Raw genomic sequence first — 25,655 nt, forward strand, 5'->3', positions numbered from 1 at the left:
TGATTAAGAGGTAGGCGTAATGATGAGTGCCAGGTTCTGGCGACATCGTACACCGGAGGGAAGGAGCAGGAGAAGATGTGACAATACTGTATTTTATACCATCCATTGCATTTTGCCTAGGCCGCACGGGCCATCGCGCATCCATATATTTATATGTAGAGAAGAATGGGAGAAACTCCCAAAATACAGGTGTGCCAAGCTTGTAGCATCATAACCAAGAAGACTCGAGGCTGTAATCGCTGCTAAAGGTACTTCGACAAAGTACTGAGTAAAGGGTGTGAAAACGTTTTTTTGCTTTGTCATTATTTGGTATTGTGTTTAGATTGATGTGGTGGGGGGTTTCTGAATACTTTCCAAAGGCATTGTAGCTAGCTAGTAAAATGATTTACAGTTGCTGATGTTTCACGTTTGCTGACCATTTACAAACGCAAGGCTTGGCGCATAGCAAATTAGCAGGCACTAGGCTAACTAGCTAGCCATCTCCAGTCATGAGCTGATGTTTGCTGTTGGCATTCTCTCAGCTGTTTAGATAGCTAGCTAGCGAGACAAGCTACCTAAGTTAGCAAACAGAAAAATAATTATATTTTAGATTCAAAGTAGCCACTCTTTGCCTTGATGACAGCTTTGCACACTTGGCATTCTCTCAACCAGCTTCACCTGGAATGCTTTTCCAACAGTCTTGAATGAGTTCCCACATATGCTGAGCACTTGTTGGCTGCTTTTTCTCCATTCTGCGGTCCAACTCAACCAAAATCATCTCAAATGGGTTGAGGTCGGGTGATTGTGGATGCCAAGTCATCTGATGCAGCACTTCATCACTCTCCTTCTTAGTCAAATAGCCCTTACACAGCCTGAAGGTGTGTTGGGTCATTGCCCGTTGAAAAACAAATGATAATCCCACGAAGCGCAAACCAGATGGGATGGCTTATCGCTGCAGAATACTGTGATAGCCATGCTGGTTAACTGTGCCTTGAATTCTAAATAAATCAGTGTCACCAGCAAAGCACCTCCACACAATCACACCAGACATGCAGAGATCATCCGTTCACCTACTCTGCATCTCACAAAGACACGACAGTTGGAACCAAAAACCTCAAATTTGGACGTATCAGACCAGGACAGATTTCCACCGGTCTAATGTCCATTGCTCGTGTTTCTTGGCCCAAGCAAGTCTCTTCTTCTTGTTGGTGTCCTTTAGTAGTGGTTTCTTTGCAGCAATTCGACCATGAAGGCTTGATTCACGCAGTCTCCTCTGAACAGTTGATGTTGACATGTGTCTGTTACTTGAGCTATGTGAAGCATGTATTTGGGCTGCAATTAATTAATTAATTAATTTTTTATTTCACCTTTATTTAACCAGGTAGGCAAGTTGAGAACAAGTTCTCATTTACAATTGCGACCTGGCCAAGATAAAGCAAAGCAGTTCGACAGATACAACGACACAGAGTTACACATGGAGTAAAACAAACATACAGTCAATAATACAGTATAAACAAGTCTATATACAATGTGAGCAAATGAGGTGAGAAGGGAGGTAAAGGCAAAAAAGGCCATGGTGGCAAAGTAAATACAATATAGCAAGTAAAACACTGGAATGGTAGTTTTGCAATGGAAGAATGTGCAAAGTAGACATAAAAATAATGGGGTGCAAAGGAGCAAAATAAATAAATAAATTAAATACAGTTGGGAAAGAGGTAGTTGTTTGGGCTAAATTATAGGTGGGCTATGTACAGGTGCAGTAATCTGTAAGATGCTCTGACAGTTGGTGCTTAAAGCTAGTGAGGGAGATAAGTGTTTCCAGTTTCAGAGATTTTTGCAGTTCGTTCCAGTCACTGGCAGCAGAGAACTGGAAGGAGAGGCGGCCAAAGAAAGAATTGGTTTTGGGGGTAACCAGAGAGATATACCTGCTGGAGCGTGTGTTACAGGTGGGAGATGCTACGGTGACCAGCGAGCTGAGATAAGGGGGGACTTTACCTAGCAGGGTCTTGTAGATTACATGGAGCCAGTGGGTTTGGCGACGAGTATGAAGCGAAGGCCAGCCAACGAGAGCGTACAGGTCGCAATGGTGGGTAGTATATGGGGCTTTGGTGACAAAACGCATTGCACTGTGATAGACTGCATCCAATTTGTTGAGTAGGGTATTGGAGGCTATTTTGTAAATGACATCGCCAAAGTCGAGGATTGGTAGGATGGTCAGTTTTACAAGGGTATGTTTGGCAGCATGAGTGATCTGGACACCATATGTGAACTGATTGCCCCCCATCTATCTTCAGAGCTCGTGCTGCTAGGCGACCTAAACTGGAACATGCTTAACACCCCAGCCATCCTACAATCTAAACTTGATGCCCTCAATCTCACTCAAATTATCAATGAACCTACCAGGTACCCCCCCAAAGCCTTAAACACGGGCACCCTCATAGATATCATCCTAACCAACTTCCCCTCTAAATACACCTCTGCTGTCTTCAACCAAGATCTCAGCGATCACTGCCTCATTGCCTGTATCCGTAATGGGTCAGCGGTCAAACGACCTCCACTCATCACTGTAAAACGCTCCCTGAAACACTTCAGCGAGTAGGCCTTTCTAATCGACCTGGCCGGGGTATCCTGGAAGGATATTGATCTCATCCCGTCAGTAGAGGATGCCTGGATATTTTTTTAAAATGCCTTCCTAACCATCTTAAATAAACATGCCCCATTCAAGAAATTTAGAACCAGGAACAGATATAGCCCTTGGTTCTCCCCAGACCTGACTGCCCTTAACCAACACAAAAACATCCTATGGCGTTCTGCATTAGCATCGAACAGCCCCCCGTGATATGCAGCTATTCAGGGAAGCTAGAAACCGTTATACACAGGCAGTTAGAAAAGCCAAGGCTAGCTTTTTCAAGCAGAAATTTGCTTCCTGCAACACTAACTCAAAAAAAGTTCTGGGACACTGTAAAGTCCATGGAGAATAAGAACACCTCCTCCCAGCTGCCCACTGCACTGAAGATAGGAAACACTGTCACCACTGATAAATCCACCATAATTGAGAATTTCAATAAGCATTTTTCTACGGCTGGCCATGCTTTCCACCTGGCTACTCCTACCCCGGTCAACAGCACTGCACCCCCAACAGCAACTCGCCCAAGCCTTCCCCATTTCTCCTTCTCCCAAATCCATTCAGCTGATGTTCTGAAAGAGCTGAAAAATCTGGAGCCCTACAAATCAGCCGGGCTAGACAATCTGGACCCTTTCTTTCTAAAATTATCTGCCGAATTTGTTGCCACCCCTATTACTAGCCTGTTCAACCTCTCTTTCGTGTCGTCTGAGATTCCCAAAGATTAGAAGGCAGCTGCGGTCATCCCCCTCTTCAAAGGGGGGGACACTCTTGACCCAAACTGCTACAGACCTATATCTATCCTACCATGCCTTTCTAAGGTCTTCGAAAGCCAAGTCAACAAACAGATTACCGACCATTTTGAATCTAACCATACCTTCTCTGCTATGCAATCTGGTTTCAGAGCTGGTCATGGGTGCACCTCAGCCACGCTCAAGGTCCTAAACGATATATTAACCGCCATCGATAAGAAACATTACTGTGCAGCCGTATTCATTGATCTGGCCAAGGCTTTCGATTCTGTCAACCACCACATCCTCATCGGCAGACTCGACAGCCTTGGTTTCTCAAATGATTGCCTCGCCTGGTTCACCAACTACTTCTCTGATAGAGTTCAGTGTGTCAAATCGGAGGGTCTGCTGTCCGGACCTCTGGCAGTCTCTATGGGGGTGCCACAGGGTTCAATTCTTGGACCGACTCTCTTCTCTGTATACATCAATGAGGTCGCTCTTGCTGCTGGTGAGTCCCTGATCCACCTCTACGCAGACGACACCATTCTGTATACTTCCGGCCCTTCTTTGGACACTGTGTTAACAACCCTCCAGGCAAGCTTCAATGCCATACAACTCTCCTTCCGTGGCCTCCAATTGCTCTTAAATACAAGTAAAACTAAATCCATGCTCTTCAACCGATCGCTACCTGCACCTACCCGCCTGTCCAACATCACTACTCTGGACAGCTCTGACTTAGAATACGTGGACAACTACAAATACTTAAGTGTCTGGTTAGACTGTAAACTCATTAATGAGGCTAGTAACAGTAAATGAACTTATCCTCTGCAGCAGGAGTAACTCTGGGTCTTCCTTTCCTGTGGCGGTCCTTGTGAGAGCCAGTTTCATCATAGCGCTTGATGTTTTTTTACGACTGCACTTAAAGAAACCTTCAAAGTTCTTGACATTTTCCACATTGACTGACCTTCATGTCTTAAAGTAATGATGGACTGTCATTTCTCTTTGCTTATTTGAGCTGCTGTTGCCTTAAATGGACTTGGTATTTTACCAAATAGGGCTATCTTCTGTATACCACCCCTACCTTAACACAACTGGTTGGCTCAAACGCATTAAGGAAAGAAATTCCACAAATGAACTTTTATCAAGGCACACCTGTTAATTGAAATGCATTCCAGGTGACTACCTCATGAAGCTGTTTGAGAGAAAGCCAAGAGTATGCAAAACTGACAAGGCAAAGGGTGGCTACTTTGAAGAATCTCAAATATAAAATATATTTTGATTTGTTTAACCCTTTTTTAGTTACTACATGATTCCATGTGTGTTATTTCATAGTTGTGATGTCTTCATTGTTATTCTACAATGTAGAAAATAATGAAAAATAAAGAAAAACACTTGAACAAGTCAGTGTCTCCAAACTTTCGACTGGTACTGTATACATTTTATTAAGCACAACGTGAGTGCAACAGACAGGTTGGAATATCTGACTAAATGCAGGACAAATCTACCTTTTTTTCAACGTTTGTGTTATTTGAATTTGTTGATAAAATGCAGGATATAGTTGTTTGGTTTCAGGACACGGGTCAAAGGGCCAAAATGTGGAACTGTACCGCCAAATCCGGATCATGTACACTATATATAAACAAAAGTATGTGGACGCCCATTCAAACTATTTCAGACACACCCGTTGCTGACAGGTGTATATAACAGTCATGAAATGTCCATAGACAAACACTGGCAGTATAATGGCCTTACTGAAGAGCTCAGTGACTTTCAACATGACACCGTCATAGGATGCCATCTTTCCAACAAGTCAGTTCAGTCAAATTTCTGCCCTGGTCAACTCTAAGTGCTGTTGTGGTGGAAACGAACGCAAAGTGGTTGCTCACAGAATGGGATCACCGATTGCTGAAGTGTGTAGCAGGTAACAATTGTCTGTCCTGCAACACTCACTACTTAGTTCCAAACTGCCTCTGGAAGCAATGTCAGCACAATAACTGTTTGTCGGGAGCTTCATGAAATGGGTTTCCATGGCCGAGCAGCCGCACACAAGCCTAAGATCACCATGTGCAATGCCAATAGTCACCTGGAGTGGTGTAAAGCTTGCCGCCATTGGACTCTGGAGCAGTGGAAACGAGATCTCTGGAGTGATGAATCACACTTCACCATCTGACAGTCCGACCGACAAATCTGGGTTTGGCAGATGCCAGGAGAACACTACCTGCCCCAATAAATAGTGCCAACTGTAAAGTTTGGTGGAGGAGGAATAGTGACCTGGGGCTGTTTTTCATGGTTTGGACTAGGCCCCTTAGTTCCAGCGAAGGGAAATCTTAGCACTACAGCATTCAATGACATTCTAGACAATTCTGTGCTTCCAACTTTGTAGCAATAATTTGGGGAAGGCCCTTTCCAGTTTCAGCATGACATTGTCCCGGTGTACAAAGCAAGGTTCATACAGAAATGTTTTGTTGAGATCGGTGGGCACAGAGCCCTGACCTCAACCCCATCGAAACACCTTTGGGATTAATTGGAATGCTGACTGCAAGCTTGGCCTAATATCCCAACATCAATGACCGACCTCACTGCTCTTGTGGTTGAATGGAAGCAAGTCCCTGCAGCAATGTTCCAACATCTAGTGGAACGCCTTCCCAGAAGAGCAGAGGCTGTTATAGCACAAAGGGAGACCAACTCCATGTTAATGCCTATGATTTTGGAATGTTGATGTTCAACGAGCAGGTGTCCACATACCTTTGGTCGTGTAGTGTTTACGTCATCATAGTTCAAGTCCCCTGTTATTTTCTTGACAAGTTCTCATACATTTGGGAGGGGATACTGACTGTCATTTTGCCTGACGACTCAAACAGAATTCTTTCGCTGCTCTTTGTGGCGTAGTGGTTGGCCAGAGCAAGGCGTTTGGGTTGCAGACAAACTGTACTACTGTTCTTGCCGTGGATAAACCATGGCCAGAGAATAAATGGAGCAAGCGTGACACCTGCTGTTCAAATACAGTAATTTAAAGAAAGCGGTACCACAAGCTGCTGGTTATATGGTGTGGATTATCATTTGCTGACTGTCTTGTCTGAGTACACATTGCTACAAACATTTATATTGATATTGAAACGAAGCGACGAAGTGTTCAAACGTGTGTGTAGTCTGTATAAACATTTTCTTATTTTGGAATAACTGTGGTTTCCGGGGCGTTTCCCACTGTCTGTCAGCAGTTTTGATAGGTTCAAATCGCGTTCTGTAATGTAGCCATTGGCTCTGGCTACTGATCTTTCCTTGACATGCAAGCCAACAACAGGGCACATAGCTAGCTAGTGCAAAGAACCACTGAAAGTATGGATTCCACTCCGGTAAGTTGCAAATAGCCAACTGGCTTAATACTTTTACTTCTAAAGAATAACAGTTATTACTTAGATAAGTTGGTACAGTAGTAACTAACAGTTAGCTAGCTAATTGGATAACGTTAGCTAGCTATGCTAGCTATTGTACCTAGCACATTCTCCATTGTAAATTCCCGTAGCAGTAGTTCGCTTGCTAAAATGACAGTAAGCTAGCTAGCTACCGGTAGTTATCTGCATTACGATACAAATGGCCCTGTTTAGGTTAGAATGAGCTCAAGTAAAATACCCGGACATTGATAATTTCCTTGAAGAAGTGGAGTTCACAGTGATCATCATGTCACGTCGAAGTTTCTAACCTAGAGTAGAGGTCCTAGACTATAGCAAAGATTTTTTGTAACTAAACCAAGATTGACCACAGACTGTCGTTTACAATAGGAATAAATTGGTCAAAGTGGGCAGAGCCAAGCACGAGCTACCGATATCCTATTGGCGCGATCTAGTAGCATCTGCATATTTCCATCAGGGAACACCTCCTCTGTGAAGTGCGCGTGTGCAATAACTCATTACCGTTGCACTCGAAACAACGCGATTTAAAAAAAACTTTTGGAAAGGGTGAAGTCCACTTGGTTCATATCAGATTGTAGTTTTAGGAACCGAAAACTGTATTGATCCGTTGTCAGTTTAGCCTACATTTCACTGATCTTAGTAGCTGAAAGCATTTTTTAAAATTTGTGTCCAAGGCAGCTGTCAATGATCAAGATTAGGCTACTTTTCATATTTTTTTTATGGCGGTTTGAGCGCGGGTAGGCACTAGTAATGTCTGCAGTTTTCGATTTGGCTAAATACATATCTTTGCCAAAATTCGTAATCTTTCCCATGTCTTATTCGACTAGAAGTTGTTCTGAAATGTTTATTGCTTGCTTACATTTGACTCCCTCTGTTTAATATAACACACATTGATTATTCATTTCGGTTGCCAATCGGGAAGTTTGTTCTATAGAAAGTATTTGACTCTGATGTTTGCCACAGAAAGTACTTAACTCTAGTGACACAATTAAAGGAATTAGAAGGGCCGTTTTCTTGCCTGTCGAAATTCTACCACCCCCCTACTATTTTAGGACTGCAAGGCCTAGCACACTTCAGAATCATTTTGGTAGCTCATGTTGACTAGTAGTGTGTGCCACGGAAAGTATTTGACTCTAGCCACAAAATTAAGGAAATTAGAAGGGGGGTGAAGTTTGGCAGGCAAGAAAATGGCCTTACTGAAATACGCCCCCCCCCACCTTCTAATTTCTTTAATTTTGTCACTAGAGTCAAGTATTTTCTGTGGCACACATCAGTCAAATACTTTCCATAGAACAAACTTCCCATCAGAATAGGCAACTGAAATGAATAATCAATGTGTGTGTGTGTTATATTAAACAAAGGGAGTAAAATGTAGGCAAACAATAAACATTTCAGAACAACTACTAGTCGAATAAGACATAGGAGAGATTACGAATTTTGGAAAATATATTTCGACTAATACAAACCGAAAACTGCAGACATTACTAGTGCCTCCCCCGCAATCAAAGAACACTAATAAAACATGCTTTCTGCTACTAAGATCAGTGAAATGTAGGCTAAACTGACAACGGAGTGAAGAGCAGAAATCTCAACTAGCAAGCAAGTCACAGCAATGAAGAATTGAGTGCGTGCTCGTTCACGCGAAAGGGGGGGGGGGGTTTGGCACAACACCGGCCAGTGGGCTTCCTCTCATGAGTGGAAATGCCAAGCAGATGCTTCACATTTATACATCTGAGGAAATATCTGTCTCATTGTTCTATCTGTGATTATAGTTTATTAATTGGCACTGGAAGTACAATACAGCTAGCTAGATACCAACTAAGCTAGCCAGATAGTTGAAAATGCATATGAAATTGTTGTGCTTTATCAGACCTAGAAAACAAGCTTGTATGACTACAGCATTTCCCTATAAGGATAAATCTCAAGGCTAGCTCACTTCAATCAGCTGCTGTCTTTGGTCAAACTTGCACTTTGTCGAGCCAAACAATCACTCCATTCATCAGTCACACTTCATTCAGGCATTATTGACTGAGATTGATTGACTTTGTAGGGCATCATCTGATTGTCCTGCTCGAAGACACCAGGGGCACCCTTTGCCCAGCCCATTTTGTGTTCGGTCAAGAGTGCGGTTTGTGTATAGGCCCGCCTTTTGTTATGACATTTCCTGTTTGTCTCACACCCCCATGGCCTTGTGTTGCAGACTATCGGAGAGTTGTTCCATACCCTGTGTGAGATGGGCTTCAGTGAGGAGCAGATCCAGTCTGCCGTGCAGGCAGGACACTTCTCTGTGCCTGATGCAGCTGAGTGGTGAGTCCTCCCAACCCATAACCCTGTTTTAATGGACAGGCAAGGAACTATTTTTTTCCAATGTCAAGACCGGTGTCGTCAATAACTGAACTGGTCAAATGGTTGTTGTTTTTTCACCCATCTTTTTTTCTGTGTTTACGGCAGGCTTTTACAAGGTGAAAATCTGAGGCACAAGCTGGTCAAAAATCCACCCCAGCCAGTTTCAACGGCATTTGCTGCATTCAACCCTCCCAAAGATGCAGGGAGCTCTTGCCCCCCAAGCACATCACACTCACAGACATCGCCCAATGACAGTAGAGGTGTGACACACCATTATGATATTTCATCAGGCATTTGTTTTCCATGGTTGATTGCATACTGTAATGTAATGGTCCATTGTCTAATTGTGCACAATTGACCACTTGTGGTGTCTTTTATCCATTTTGTACAAATCAGGTAACGGTCTTGTAAAACTTGGAACAGCGAGTGCCTTTGCCTTGTTTCCAGCTGCATATACAGGGGAACTGTGTACAGGACAGGACATAAGGCATAAGTTACAGTAAATTATCCAAGCTTTTTGTTACCAAGCTAATCTCCCTCCCTCCAAAATCTACCAATAATGCTTATTTGTTATAACATAGTGATGACATTGATTACATTTCAGTATATGATGTCATAGTGGTGCTTTTGACGTATTGCCATCTTGCTCATGGAGGAGTTTTTGGAAACATCGCATGTGTAGTTTTAGCTACTCTAGGAAGTGACTTTGCAGGCTAATTTATTGCTGCCCCCCCTTCTCATTTAGTATCTCAAGTTGAAGGCCAACTGGGGTAGTGTAGGCTGGTGGTAGCAACTCAATTTTCATTCTTCTTTTGTGTGTGATTTTAAAATAATCGGTTCAAGGACATGCATGTGGTGTGATAGTACCAATAATTGCTTCTATGATTGTGTAAAAAAATATGTAAATATTTACACGAATACTGACCTCGAAGATTGCCGTTTTCCCATTCACCATAATGTGAATCTTACTTTCTGGAAACAGCCTCCAGTACTGCGTTCGACCTTGAACTACTTTGTGACTTCAATGAGAGGGGGCAGTGGCGTCAGGTAGGCTAGTGGTTAGAGAGTTGGGACAGGAAGCGAAAGGTTACTTGTTTGAATCCCCGAGCTGGCAAGGTGGAACAATCTGAGTATGGCAGTTAACCCCCACAATAACTGCTCTCCGGGTGCCGATTATGTGGATGTTGATTAAGGCAGCCCCCGCACCTCTGATTCAGAGGTTTAAATGAGGAAGGCACATTTCGGTTGAATGCATTCAGTTGCGCAACTGACTAGGTATCTATCCCCTTTCCCAGTCGTTCTCCCCTGCCTCAGACACGTTCCTCGTTTGAAATTGTAGCCTTAAATATATATAACTTAACTGAAGTTTTGGGGAAAAACGCCAACCTACTCTGGACATAGCATAGTAGCTAGTTATTTGACTCTTTATTTCAGCGGTGACCGTTCTGTTTCTAATGTGTGTCTGAAGGCCCCTCTTTAGTCCTGGGACCCCCGCAACCCACCAGCCCATCCACAGACACCCCACCGTTGGAGTCCCGTATCAGGCAGGACAAGAGTGACTTCCAGGAGCAGCAGAGGATGCGTGTGGCCAACGAGGCCAGGAACGAGAGGAGGCAGAAGAAACAGGTCAGCAGCACCTGCCTGATGGATCAGCTGAAACACACTGAGCACACACACACCCAGCATAGCCACAGGGTATTCAACATGCTAGTCTAACATACTGCAGTGCATATTGCCTTGTGACACAATTTACACTGAAGATTGGTTTATTCAAATGATTGAGACTCTATATTCAGCCCTTTTGCAAAAAAGTCACACTCAGACATGGCATTCCTGTGACGTGTGTGTTACCTCAGGAGCGTGAGCTGGTGCTGAAGCGTATTGCTGAGGACCGGAGGAGTTTACAGGAGAAGAAGACCCAGCCGAGCGCCCCCACTGAGACCACGTCCCCCCCTGGCAGCAGCCAAGGCCAGAGGCTGGGGGGTACGGTCCAGACTAGTATAGACAACAACTGCATCCTCATGGTGAGACTGAGCCCTCTGGCAATGTTTATATGCAGTGCCTTCAGAAAGTATTCACACCCCTTGACTTTTTGTTGTTACAGCCTGAATTTAGAATTGATTAAATTGAGACTTTTTTTGTCACTGGCCTACACACAATGTCAGTGTTTTTTTATTTGTTGAAATTTCTACAAATGTAATTAAAAGAAAAGCTGAAATTTCTTTGAGTCAATAAGTATTCAACCCCTTTGCTATGGCAAGCTTAAATAAGTTCAGGCGTACAAATGTGCTTAATAAGTTACATGGACTGTAATAATAGTGTTTAACGTGATTTTTTAATGACTACCTCATCTCTGTACCCCAAACATACAATTATCTGTATGTAAGGTCCCTTAGTCGAGCATTGAATTTCAAATGTAGATTCAACCAAAAATAGGTTTTCCAATGCCTCGCAAAGAAGGGAACCTATTGGTAGATGGATAAAAAAAGCAGACATTAAATATAACTTTGAGAATGGTGAAGTTGTTAATTACCCAGTAACTACAAAGATACAGGTGTCCTTCCTAACTCAGTTGACAGAGCGGCAGGAAACTGCTCAGGGATTTCACCATGAAGCCAATGGTGACTTTAAAACAGTTACAGAGTTTAATGGCTGTGATAGAACTGAGGATGGATCAACAACATTGTAGTTACTTCACAATACTAGCCTAATTGACAGAATGAAAAGGAAGCCTGTACAGAATAAAAATATTCCAAATCATACATCCTGTTTGAAATAAGGCACTAACGTAATACTACAAACAATGTGGCCAAGCAATTCACTTTTTGTCCTGAATGCAAAGTGTTATGTTTGGGGCAAATACAAAACATTAGTATTACCACTCTCCATATTTTCAAACATAGTCGTGACTGCATGATGTTATGGGTATGCTTGTAATTGTTAAGGACTGGGGAGTTTTTCAGGATAAAAATGGAATGAAGCTAAGCACAGGCAAAATCCTATAGGAAAACCTGGTTCAGTATGCTTTCCATCAGATGCTGGGAGATTAATTCACCTTTCATCAGTACAATAACCTTAAACACATGGCCAAATCTACACTGGAGTTACTTACCAAGAAGACAGTGAATGTTCTTGAGTGGTCAAGTTATAGTTTCGACTTAAATTTACTCAAATCTATGGCAAGACCCGAAAATGGTTGTCTAGCAATGATCAACAACCAATTTGACAGAGCTTGAAGAATTTTGAAAATAATATTGGGCAAATGTTCACAATCCAGGTGTGCAAAGCTCTTGGCGACTTACCCAGGAAGGTTCAGCTGTAATCGCTGCCAAATGTGCTTCTACAAGGTACTGACTCAGGGTTGTGAATACTTATGTAAATTCAATATTTCTGTATTTCTTTCTCCATAAATTTGAGTGAGGAAAAAAAGATATCCAAAAACATGTTTTCACTTTGTCGTTATGGGGTATTGTGTGTAGATGGTGAGAGGGGATTGTGTGTAGATGGTGAGAGGGGATTGTGTGTAGATGGTGAGAGGGTATTGTGTGTAGATGGTGAGAAGAGAAATGTAATTCTTTTTTGTTTGTTGTTCAGACTGTAATAACAAAATGTGGAGTAAGTCAAATGGGTATGAATATTTTATGAAGCCACTGTATTCCTAGCAGCATAGGCAGTGATCTAAAGTGTGACCATTTTGGTTGCATATGCTCCTAAATATTTTGCTCTACGACCAGTGCGCTTCACTGTACTGTTGTTCCCGAGTGACTATTTTCATCATGATATGCATAGAAAATAATGGAAATCTATGTTTTCAAAAGCATGTGAGTGTCGTGTTCATATTTCACAACCTCCGCAGGCTTTTGGAATTGCCTGAAGTCAATTGCCTAATGTCAGTCAATAGCAAAATAACGCACTTATTGATTTAAGCTTACATTATAGCATGCTAAATGTTTCTGATATGTGATAAATGAGCAAACGAATAGATGAGCTGCACCTCCACGTATTTTCCCAGCCAGAGGCCAATTAACCAAACATATGGAGATTTCGTTTAAAAGAAAATCACATTGATTCATTACCAGATAAGTCACAGGATTTTGGTTTGGAGAAGCCTAGGCTATTACGCGAGTGAAGAGGAAAATAATCCACTGACGTTAGGCTACATAACATGCTTGCAACATTTTCTGATCAGTCCTGCTAATAGATGAGCAACGTAGAAAAATGTATCCAGTCTATTTAGACAGACAATGTCCACATTATTCTCACATATTTTAGAATGTAAGAATAATTTCAATATCAACGCATTGGCAAGGCCTAATTTCTAAAATATTTTTTAGTGTTAATGCCCTGTTTAGTGGTTCTATATTAGGCCCTACAATGATTTACAATTGTATAACGTTGAGGTCCTTGAAAATTAAAATTAAGTGCTGGAGTTATGGGTCAATTTGCATATATTCACTTTTATTCCTCTTAAGTGCACATGTGGAACTGCATGAAAATACATGTGTAAATGTTGATCCCTTTGTCACACATTGGCTCCATTATTTATAGAAATAACCTGTTAAACAATGTAGAAGCCTAATATTCCCCCAATGACAGGTTTTTGTATCAACATTTTAGCTTTTTATAATAAACAAATGTTTTACAGGGTTACATATTTGTTTTTATGGTACAACATGTGCTTCAGAAGTAGCTAGAATACACATAGACCCAATATAGGTTATATCTCAATCAATTAAAAACATCTTATTTTCTGGTGCTCCTTAACACCGGTGATACCAAAATGTGTTGTATTCATTTAGAGCCCTGAGCATAGGTAGACTTCTGTCTTGATTGTTGACTTGAGAGCACCCCTATTAGTTGATTGAAGAGGCGTGCATGAAATGTGTAGCCTAGTTAGATGGAGACTGAGGTGGTATGTTTATTTCACCCTCTGTTCACCCTCTGTCTCTCCCTGTAGATCCGGCTACCCTCTGGGGAGTCCATGCGGGAGCGCTTCCCTGCTGACGCCCCTCTGCGCAGCGTGATGGAGCACATCTCCGGGCGCTACCCTTCCCTGGCCTCCTTTTCCCTCCTCCAGGGGTTCCCACGGAAACGCTTTGGGGAGGCGGAGCTGGCTTGCTCCCTGCGCTCCCTGGGCCTCACACCCAACGCCGCCCTCTGTATCCAGACAACGCCCCCAGAGACACCCCAGGATCCGGCCAGCCCAGCTGATCGCCTCTTATTGGGTCAGGAGGAGGTGGTAGTTGCACTCCCTGCGCTTCCCCAGCCACAGCCACAGCAGCCCCAGATACCAGAGCTGGAGGAGGAAGGGATGGAAGATCCTGCTCTGCCCCCACCTCTGCCTCACCAGCTGTGGGAAGAAGCAGTGGGCTACGCAGGCATCCCTGGTGCTGGCCCCCCAATGACCGGACCTTCTCACTCCTGGGGTAAGATTCACGTCTGGCGTATGAAGCCGCACATTCACAATGTATTTGATATATTTTCAAATATCAACGTTGATGACTTGTTGGGTGTTTTACCTTCAGAAATGTATTTTCTTGGAGTATAAATGTAACGCTGTTTAATTGCCTTACTCACGCAGGCTATTGCATTATGGATCCATTAGTTTGAGGCATCACTTTGTGAAGACACCATTACAGGCACTAAGTTTCATTCAGGTATTCTCTGGGTCAGCTGAATGTGAATTGTTCACCCCGGGCACAGTTTCTCCTAGGTACAGATCTAGGATCAGCTTCCTCTCCCCAATCCTAACCTTAACCGTAAGTGGGAACAATGTGAAACTGACCCAAGATCAGCGTCTAGGTACCACTTCATCCTACTCCAAAGTGTTCATGCAGTATTTCCCTGACAGGACGGGGCCAGAAGCTGAATCCTGGTGATGCAGAGGAGGCTGCCAGCTCAGACGATGAAGAGATGCCAGAGGGGGGTAGAGAGCCGCACTTCCTCCTCAATGGTACTACAACCTCTGGAATTTTCTTTTATCCTTCCTTCCTTTCTCTCTGTGTCTCCCTGGTTTTTTTCTCTGAACACCTTGTTCTTTACAGTCCAATAAAGATGAGCCCTCTCTCTGTGTCAGTGGTTAGACAAATGGCTTTGAAACTTGATGAGCACTGCAGCCCCATTTGCAGTAGGATTTAACCTACTGTCCCCTGGGAATATAGTTTTTTTTTATGCCAGGTTACTGCAGAAGTAGTTGAAGTGAACCAGTGTGTGTAGAAATCCATTGAACTAACCTGCCATGGCTGCAGTCAGGATAGTGAGCCAACTGGCCCAGTGATGGTGTTTGATATCTCCTCACTGACCATGAGAAAGCTGCTTTGATTGGGAAATAGCAGATGAATGCGCCCGACTTTCCAACTTATGCAAGTTTGCGCTGTACTCACTCGTGCCAAAATAAGTCAGTTTCTCTTGAGTATTCAAGCTCTGAGGTACAGACAGTAATCCAAGTGTTACACTTCGTGTGAAGCTCATTGCCGGGGATTCTTTTTACAGCCAAAGGGGAAGCTAAAACTGAAGAAGAGGAACATTGTGATTAGAGAGAGCGATGTTGTTGATGAGAGGCATGTGATAAGTCTCAGACATGCATTCAGATGGTTAAATAGCTTGGATATTTGTCTGAAATACACTATATACAAAGTATGTGGACATCCCTTCAAATTAGTGGATTTGGCTATTTCAGCCACACCCGTTGCTGACAGGTGTATAAAATCGAGCACACAGCCTTGCAATCTCCATAGATGAACATTGGCAGTAAAATTGCCTTATTGAGGAGCTCAGTGACTTTCAACATGGCATGTGCTGTTATTGTGAAGTGGAAACCTCTAGGAGCAACAATGGCTCAGCCGCGATGTGGTAGGCCACACGAGCTCACAGAACGTGACTGCCGGGTGCTGAAGCGTGTAGTGCGTAACAATCGCCTGTCCTCAGTTGCAACGCTCACTACTGAGTTTCAAACTGCCTCTGGAAGCACTTCAGCACAATAACTGTTTGTCAGGAGCTTCATGAAATGGGTTTCCATGGCCGAGCAGCCGCACACAAGCCTAAGGTCACCATGCGCAATGCCAAGCGTTGGCTGGAGTGGTGTAAAGCACCATTGAACTCATGAGCAGTGGAAATGCGTTCTCTGGAGTAATGAATCACGCTTCATCATCTGGCAGTCCGACGGACAAATCTGGGTTTGGCGAATGCCAGGAGAACGCTACCTGGCCCAATGCATAGTGCCAACTGTAAAGTTTGGTGGAGGAGGAATAATGGTCTAGGGCTGTTTTTCATGGTTCGGGCGAGGTCTCTTAGTTGCAGTGAAGGGAATCTTAACACATACAATGACATTAAGACGATTATGTGCATCCAACTTTGTGGCAACAGTTTGGGGAAGGCCCTTCCCTGTTTCAACATGACAATGGTTTGTTGAGATCGGTGTGGAAGAACGTGACTGGCCTGCACAGAAACCCTGACCTCAACCCCATCAAAAACCTTTGGGATAAATTGGAACGCCGACTGCGAGCCAGGCCTAATCGCCCAACATCAGTGCCTGACCTGACTAAGGCTCTTGTGGCTGAATGGAAGCAAGACCCTGCAGCAATGTTCTAACATCTAGTGGAAAGCCTTCCCAGAAGAGTGGAGGCTGTTATAACAGAAAACGGGGGACCAACTCCGCATGAATGCCCATGATTTTGGAATGAGATGTTCGACGAGTCCGCTTACTTTTGGTCATGTAGTGTAATTCAAGATGTATAGCTTCTAGAATGAATACAGATTTAAATTGAGTATCCTAAAGGCCTAAGCTATGGTTAACCCCAGCAGGTATGCCCCGATTACCCTTCTTCCCAGAGAACCGGCTGCGTGGAGGGCTGGAGCCCAGACACCACTGGCCAGACCAGGGCAACAGACTTAGGTGAGTGCCCAGCCTAAACCTAGCCTATATCATGACCATGCCCTCCACTTAAAAGCAATGTCTTTTTTTGTAACGTGATTTCAATTTCATTTAACATTTGATACTGTCCAGGATCTAAACTCAGCGGAAAAAAAGAAACGTCCCTTTTTCAGGACATTGTCTTTCACAGATAATTTGTAAAAATCCAAATATCTTCACAGATATTCATTGTGAAGGGTTTTAACACCGTTTCCCCAACCATAAACAATTAATGAACATGCACCTGTGGAACTTGTTCAGTTTATGTCTGTTGTTGAATATTATGTTCATACAAATATTTACACATGTTAAGTTTGCTGAAAATAAACTCAGTTGACAGTGAGAGGACCTTTATTTTTTTTGCTGAGTTTATAACCCTAAGCAGAACTTGCATCTTAAAAAAATATTTGTTGGATTATTCAAATTGAAATGAAATGTAATAGGTAACTCTGTTGAAAGTGGATTCTTTTTCAATGTTTAGTTCTGATCAGCACTGCAACACCTTTATTATTAACTTGTTGAATGTGTAGAAGTGTGCCAGGCTGCTAATGGTCAAACATAAGAGGTGACTTGATGTGTTGTCATGCAAACTTCAGACTTGGCATGTAGCCTCGATGGCATGCAGCCTGAGAAGGGGCTCAGGACCAAAACTTGCTCTGTAGATGCATGAATTTTGAATGCAGCAGAGTTCTCGACATTATAGCCAGAGTGTGAACTTGCACACTCCCCGTCATTGATTTAAAGCGTTGGATTGGTGTAAGTTTCCACCATTGTTAAATCCATGACGGGAAGTGTGCACAAGGGTGGAGAATCGGGAAGCTTTTCTTGTCTTTAATCAGTTGACTAGATGTCACACATGGTTGTGTCTCTCCCAGGGAGGGGGTGGCAGAGGACCCAGCAGTGGAGCCAGAAGAGGCTGCAGGTTGTGTGGTGCCGGGGGCAGCGGGCCAGGCTGCAGTAGAGCGCCTCCAGAGAGCTGCCCAGGATGACCCCCAGGCCACTCAGGGTCACCCATCCCCACCCAAGAAACCTTTCAGGACACCCAGCGTCCCCTCTCTCTGTGCAATGGCCACCCGGGCCACAGTCAACCTCATGACAGGTCAGAGAACAACTTTAATGTCCAACACTGTTATTTGCACACAAATAAAGGTTGAAAGGCCTCACTTCTTGCCGACTGTTTTTCCAACCATCTCATCTCAGAAATTGTCAGAATTGTACATGCATTGGTTGTGGTTTATTGCAATTTTGTAAAAAATTAAAGATCACAGAAATTCATGTCTGGAAAGCTGTATAAACAACTTTCTTTCTCTCCTTCGTTCCTCCTCTCTCAGCTCCCAGCATGCAGTACAGCAGCAGTCTGTCGTGTCTGACCCCTGAACTGGCCGAGCTCCTGCTCAGTCACATGTCCCGCGAGAGGCTCCTTCGCCCGCGCACCCTGGAACTCTTTTTTGGCTGCCCGATGCAGAAGTTTGTCCTCAACTGCTACCCGTACTCCACCAACGAGCTGCTCCGGCAGCTACGGGCCTTCACTGCACTGAAGCACCTGAGCCTGGTCAACTCTCCTCTCATCACAGGTATACCTTTACCATGACAGCATTTGTGCTCACTGAGTATGCGTCCCAAATGGCAACCTATTCCATATAAAGTGCACTACTTTTGACCAGAGCCCTATTTCAACACTATTATTAGCGCCATTTGAATGTCAAGTTAAGAAAGAAAGTTACATAAATAAAGGAATATAGATGCATTGGTAAGCTATCACTTTAAGCATGTGACTGGTTATCTTTGCAGCTTGTGGCTATGATAGTGATGGTTGCTATCTCTGTCTTCCCGTTGTCCAGACACAGGCCTCTCTGTGCTGTGCAGCCTACTGAAACTGCAGCACCTGAACCTGGCCTCATGTAGCAAGCTAACAGACTCCTGTCTGCAACACATCACAGGTGAGGTTCTTCTCTAATTCTGGGTTGTATTCACTAGGCACCAAACAAAAGAAAACTGACTGAAACAGGAAGGGACTATACCTGAACTTGCCCAATAAGTAACATTTGTTTTGGTTTTCTGTTGCAAAACGTTTTGCTACGGTGTGCACTAATAAATATGACCCTGGCTACAGCATAGAATGGCTGTGGATGAATTAAGTTTTTAATGCTTGGTAAGCAGTCTTGTGAATATACAGTGTATTCAGACCCCTTCAATTTTTCCACATTTTGTTACATTACAGCCTTATTCTAAATGGATTAAAACAATTATAATCCTCATCAATCTGCACACAATACCCTATAATGACAAAGCAAAAATAGGTTTTTAGACATTTTTGCACATTTTATAAAAAATCTAAAACTGAAATATCACATTTACATAAGTATTCAGACCCTTTACTCAGTACTTTGTTAAAGCACCTTTGGCAGAGATTAGTCTCGAGTCTTCTTGGGTATGATGCTACAAGCTTGGCACACCTGTATTTGGGTAGTTTCTCCCATTCTTCTCTGCAGATCCTCTCAGGCTCTGTCAGGTTGGATGGGAAGTGGCGCTGCACAGCTATTTTCTCTCCAGAGATGTTAGATCGGGTTTAAGTCCGGGCTCTGGCTAGGCCACTCAAGAACATTCATAGACTTGTCCGGAAGCCACTCCTGCCTTGTCTTGGCTGTGTTCTTAGGGTTGTTGTCCTGTTGGAAGGTGAACCTTTGCCCCAGTCGGAGGTCCTGAGTGCTCTGGAGCAGGTTTTCATCAAGGATCTCGCTGTACTTTGCTCCGTTCATCTTTCCCTCGATCCTGACTAGTATCCCAGTCCTTGCTGCTGAAAAACATCCCCACAGTATGATGCTGCTGCCACCACCATGCTTCACCCTTTGGGATGGTGCCAGGTTTCCTCCAGACGTGACGCTTGGCATTCAGGCCAAAGAGTTCAATCTTGGTTTCATCAGAAGAGGAGTGGTTTTTTTCTTTTTTTTCCTTCTTTTTTTCTTCTAAAACCCTGTTTTCATTTTGCCATTATGGGGTATTGTGTGTAGATTGTTGAGAAGAACAAATATATATCAATTTTAGAATAAGGCTGTAATGTAACAAAATGTGTTAAAGGGAAGGGGCCTGAATAGTTTCCGAATGCACTGTAGGTCAGAAGACCTTGTAAAAGAAAGGGGTAACTTTGTAAAGCTGAAGCCTGCTATGACTCCTTGCAAGAACACTAGGTCAAGCCTTTTAAACCAATTTTTAAAGGTTAAAAATTGAAAACAGGAATACCTTATTTGCGTAAGTATTCAGACCCTTTGCTATGAGACTCAAAATTGAGCTCAGGCGCATCCTGTTTCCATGAATCATCCTTTATGTTTCTACAACTTGGAGTCCACCTGTGGTAAATTCAATTGATTAGACATGGTTTGGAAAGACACACACCTGTCTATATAAGGTCCCAAGTTGACAGTGCATGTCAGAGCAAAAACCAAGCCATGAAGTCTAAGTAACTGTCTGTAGAGCTCCGAGACATGATTGTGTCGAGGCACAGATCTTGGGAAGGGTACCACATTTGATTTGATTGTGTCTGGAGGAAACCTGGCACCATCCCTACAGTGAAGCATGGTGGTGGCAGCATCGTGCTGTGGGGATGTTTTTCAGTGGTAGGGACCAGGAGACTAGTCAGGATCGAGGGAAAGATGAACGGAGCAAAGTACAGAGAGATGTGCCAAGCTTGTAACGTCATACTTAAGAAGACTCAAGGCTGTAATCGCTGCCAAAGGTGCTTCAACAAAGTAGGGTCTGAATACTTATGCAAATGTAATACTTAATTTGCTAACATTTCCCCAAAATTATGGGATATTGTGTGTAGATTGATGAGGGGGAAAAGCTATTTAATCAATTTTAGAATAAGACTGTAACGTAACAAAATGTGGAAAAAGTCAAGGGGTCTGAATACTTTCCGAAAGCATAATATGGTAAGAGTGGCGCTTCAACTTGGTAAAAATTATTGAAATCATAATTACGGATAAATGTGTCAACCATTTCACCAACTTGAAAGGAGGACTAAGATAAAAAAACAAAAATCTCACTCCGCATCCTTTGTGTCTGAAAGGCTTGAAGAGCCTGTCTTTCCTGTCGCTAGACCAGACCAAAGTAAGCGATGTAGGGATGGTGCTGTACCTGCAGTCTGCTCCTTCGACACTCACCCAGCTTAGTCTGAACCAGACCTCTATCACGGAGGCCACCCTGGCAGCGCTGCCCGCCTGTGTGCCCCAGCTACGACTGCTCAGCATCAAACACACTAAGGTAGCTCACTCTTGCGCTCCTACAAGCACACAAACATGACAACATACCCAACCACAATATCCTGAGCCCATTTTGAGATTTAGGTCTACTTTGACCCCTTTCTCCCTCGTCTGTCAGGTGAGTGACGTGTCGGCCCTGGCTGAGCTTCCCAGCCTGCAGACCCTCTACCTGGACGGCACGGCGGTGAGGGAGGGCTCTCTGGAGCACCTGGCCACCCACTCCGCCCTCTCTGCCCTCAGCGTGGCTGGCATCTCCGTCGCTGATGGCAACAACATTCTCCAGATCATCTCAGGTGAGCTGCACATTGTATGTGTGTGTACAGCAGGAGTAAGAGAGGGAGGGAGACTGTGTACAGCAGGAGTTTTCAAATCAGGGCCTCAAGGTCTGCAGTACTGCTGTTTGATTGACTTAAAGTAATTGATTTTCCAGAGTCCATTCTCCCTGTTTTCTCAGGTTCCTGATTAGAGGGGAAGATTACTGCAGATGTTAATGTTGTGTATGGCTCACAGTATATAGTTCAATGTGTTTACTAAAGTCCTACGTCTGTTTTGGCTTGTTCATCCCAGGTCTCCGGCTGACCCAGCTGACCCTGCCTGGACGCCACTCGGTGACGGACGCCGGCCTGGCCTTCCTCTCCAGACTGTCCCTGCTGTCCGAGCTGGACCTAACTGACTACACATACGTCACCGACCAGGGGGTCACCCAGCTGGCTACCATGACCAGGTCAGCTCATTCTCTCATAACTATTATCCTCTCCTGGTGTCAATATATACGCTTGTCATGATAGACTGGCAATCAGTGGTCACCAACCTCTGTCTTGTGGAGCTATACAATGATTTCAACTAATCATTTAGACTAACTGGTTGTGTTCGTGGTGAGCTGGAACTAAGATCTGCACACTATTGCTCACATGGACTAGAATTGGTGGTCACTGCTCTAGTTGATTCACTAGCGTCCTCCAGTGTTGACATTGCAGTGAATGAAGAAATGCTGGGCCGTATTCATTAGGGACCAAACAGAAGAAAACGGACTGAAACACAGAGGGACTACCTGAATTACCTGTTCAATAACAAACGCTAATTTTTGTTTTCTGTTGCAAAACGTTTTGCTACGGTGAGCACTAATGTATACGACCCTGATAGAAATGTCCCCCTCTCCTGTCTCCAGGCTGAAAAGGCTGTCACTCAGCAACACGCAGGTGACGGACGCCGGGCTGCCCTCCCTGCGCTGTCTGCAGGAGCTGCTGGAGCTGTGTCTGGACCGCACGGCCGTCACCAGCCGAGGAGTGGCCGCCCTCGTCACCAGTCTGCCACACCTGCAGGTACGGAGCACGCATGAAACCCCAAAGACAACTATTGTGTCAGTGGATAGAACTCTGCAAATAAGTTGTAGGTCAGCTAGGGCGCTAACAGTGCTCCGTTGTAAAACTTTGTTCAAGCTGCACGGCCAGGTATGACTCCCAACACCATCATTAAGTTTGCCGATGACACAACAGTGTCATGATCAACGACGAGACAGCCTATAGGGAGGAGGTCAGAGACCTGGCAGTGTGGTGCCAGGACAACAACCTCTCCCTCAACGTGATCAAGACAAAGGAGATGATTGTGGACAACAGGAAAAGAAGGACTGAGCACACCCCCATTCTCATCGACAGGGCTGTAGTGGAGCAGGTTGAGCGCTTCAAGTTCCTTGGTGTCCACATCACCAACGAACTAACATGGTCCAAGCACACCAAGACAATCGTGAAGAGGGCACAACAAAATCTATTCCCCCTCAGGAAAAGATTTGGCATGGATCCTCAAAAGGTTTTACAGCTGCACTATCAAGAGCATCTGGTTGCATCACTGCCTGGTATGGCAACTGCTCGGCCTCCGACTGTAAGACACTACAGAGGTTAGTGCGTACGGCCCAGTACATCACTGGGGCCAAGCTTTCTGCCATCCAGGACCTCTATACCAGGCCGTGTCAGAGGAAGGCCCTAAAAATTGTCAAAGACTCCAGCCACCACCATAACTGTTCTCTCTGCTACCGCACGGCACCAGAGCGTCAAGTCTAGGTCCAAGATGCTTCTTAACAGCTTCTACCCCCAAGCCATAAGACTCCTGAACATCTAATCAAATGGCTACCCAGACTATTTGCATTCCCCCCCTCTCTATCTTTTACACCGCTGCTACTCTGTTATCTACGCATAGTCACTTTAATAACTCTACCTACATGTACATATTACCTCAATTCCCTCAACTAACTGGTGCCCCCACACATTGACTCTGCATCGGTACCCCCCTATATATAGCCTCGCTATTGTTATTTTACTGCTACTCTTTAATTACTTGTTCCTTTTATTTCTTATATATTTGTTAACTGCATTGTTGGTTAGGGGCTTGTAAGTAAGCATTTCACTGTAAGGTCTACACCTGTTGTATTCGGCGCATGTGACTAATAAAATGATTGATTTGATGCAATTATTAGCAGTAGTTGCATTGATGTTGTGGCTTTATGTTCCAGGTATTAAGCTTGGCCAGTACTCAGGTGGGCGACACGGTCGTGAGGAGAGGTCTGGTCCACTGTGTTCAGCTCTTCAAGCTCAACCTGAGCCGGACACGCATCACTGACCACGGTAAGATCCCATCATACAGTTGAATAAAGGGCGCACTTGGCCCAAAATAGTCAACTGGACGGTCATTGCAAAAATAGGACATGAGCTCTCTAATACATCTCTATAGGTCCCACTCATTATCTTGTAAAACTTCCATGGAAGTATTTAAAGGTGAAAACCTAATATACCTTCTTTTTGTGTCCATTTCCCTCAGGACTGAAGTTCCTGAAGTGCATGTGTCTGACCCAGGTGAACCTGGACGGCTCGGGCGTGACCCTATCGGGCATCGCCAATCTGATTGCCTCCTGTCCCCACATCACCAGCATCAGGGCCAGCAACCCGCGAGCCATCCCCCCTGACCAGGTCTCCGACGACAACGACGGTGACAATCAGTAGGGGGATGAGTAGTGACCCCGCCCAGCCCTTTCTGATGAGGCTTGGGTCAGCTAGCTAGTAGCTTCCGCTGTGCTCTGCGGTATCAGCCCCATGTTTCTGCATCCAGCTGACAGGTTCAGCGTAGTCTAGGTGAAGAGAAACCCAGCTCTAACTGCACTGCTTCAACAGCGGCTAGTGACACTACTCGCTCAATCACAAGTCCACCATACTAGCTGTCAACCTTAGAAGGGTGCCTTCTTGTGCTTCTAAAGGTCTTGATGGGAGCCCTGCTCCCTGTAGTTAATCACAACCACCATTAAAGTTATTACGATGAAGTCTCACATAAGTGTGCTATGTTGATTCCGGTGTAGGGTTCAGTTGTCCCTAAACGCAGATTTTGGGTCAGTTTTGCATTTCTCCCGCTAATGGTTGAGTGTAGGATTGGGGAGGGATAGCTGATCCTTGATCTGTACCTTAAGGGAAACTTCACTCAAGAATGTAGATCCCCCTGGGCCTGGCAGAGGTATAGTAGTATGCATGATGTCCAATCTACATAAAGCAAAGGAACTATGGTTAAGAATTGATCAGGGATATAACCTTCATATATCACAGCATGTTTTCACCCAGATTTTTCCGCCTGAATTCTCTAATGAATCAGTTAACACTACTGAGGTCCAACATTTACTTATTTCCTGTATTGTCAAAAAAACAAATGTTGGGTGGTTCAAGCTAAGGCAGGTTCTATCTACAGTTGAAGTAGGAAGCTTACATACGCCTTAGCCAACTACATTTAAACTCAGTTTTTCACAATTCCTGACATTTAATCCTAGTAGAAATTCCCTGTTTTAGGTCAGTTAGGATCACTACTTTATTTTAAGAATGTGAAATATCAGAATAATAGTAGAGGGATTTATTTCATCAATTAGTATTTGGTAGCATTGCCTTAAACCATTTAAATTTAAGGTCAAACTCGTTTCGGGTAAACTTCCACAAGCTTCACACAAAGTTGGGTGAATTTTGGCCCATTCCTCCTGACAGAGCTGGGGTAACGGAGTCAGGTTTGTAGGCCTCCTTGCTCGCCCACAGATTTTCTATAGGATTGAGTTTATGGCTTTGTGATGGCCACTCCAATATGCTGGAGACGACTTTGTTGTCCTTAAGTAATTTTGCCACAACTTTGGGTCATTGTCCATTTGGAAGACCAATTTGCGACCAAGCTTCAACTTCCTGACTGATGACTCAAATGATGTCAATTAGCCTATCATTTTCTGGATTTTTCCAAGCGGTTTAAAGGCACAGTCAACTTCTGACCCGCTGGCATTGTGATACAATGAAATAATCTGTAAACATTACTTCTCATGCACAAAGTAGATGTCCTAACCAACTTGCCAAAACTATAGTTTGTTAACAAGACATTTGTGGA

General features: G+C 44.0%; 1 protein-coding gene across 3 annotated transcripts; it reads left to right on the top strand.

The window, feature by feature from the left end:
- Positions 1-6,476: 6,476 nt before the first annotated feature.
- Positions 6,477-25,340, top strand: LOC124039758. Of its 3 annotated transcripts, none has more exons than XM_046356092.1 (17): positions 6,477-6,686; positions 8,944-9,050; positions 9,195-9,349; positions 10,558-10,715; positions 10,946-11,113; positions 14,047-14,515; positions 14,941-15,042; positions 16,920-16,983; positions 17,877-18,100; positions 18,333-18,575; positions 18,843-18,941; positions 21,068-21,261; positions 21,379-21,553; positions 21,828-21,984; positions 22,429-22,582; positions 23,767-23,878; positions 24,072-25,340. In XM_046356092.1, the coding sequence occupies exons 1-17, from the start codon at positions 6,672-6,674 to the stop codon at positions 24,251-24,253; spliced, it is 2,778 nt and encodes a 925-aa protein (XP_046212048.1). In that variant the 5' UTR covers positions 6,477-6,671; the 3' UTR covers positions 24,254-25,340. The 3 variants fall into 3 exon arrangements, with proteins under 3 accessions (XP_046212048.1, XP_046212046.1, XP_046212047.1); XM_046356090.1 differs by having other exon boundaries at positions 6,478-6,686; positions 16,890-16,983; XM_046356091.1 differs by having other exon boundaries at positions 6,478-6,686; positions 16,893-16,983.
- Positions 25,341-25,655: the final 315 nt, after the last annotated feature.

The sequence above is a fragment of the Oncorhynchus gorbuscha genome, linkage group LG07 (genome assembly GCF_021184085.1).
Source record: "Oncorhynchus gorbuscha isolate QuinsamMale2020 ecotype Even-year linkage group LG07, OgorEven_v1.0, whole genome shotgun sequence".
Taxonomy (NCBI): domain Eukaryota; kingdom Metazoa; phylum Chordata; class Actinopteri; order Salmoniformes; family Salmonidae; genus Oncorhynchus; species Oncorhynchus gorbuscha.

Bases quoted from the DNA above. Each gene is read 5' to 3' on its own strand.
- LOC124039758 (XM_046356090.1), top strand. The intron at 15,043-16,889 runs GTACTACAACCT...GGTTAACCCCAG, and splicing joins GCCGCACTTCCTCCTCAATG to CAGGTATGCCCCGATTACCC. The intron at 18,942-21,067 runs GTGAGGTTCTTC...TGTGTCTGAAAG, and splicing joins CTGTCTGCAACACATCACAG to GCTTGAAGAGCCTGTCTTTC.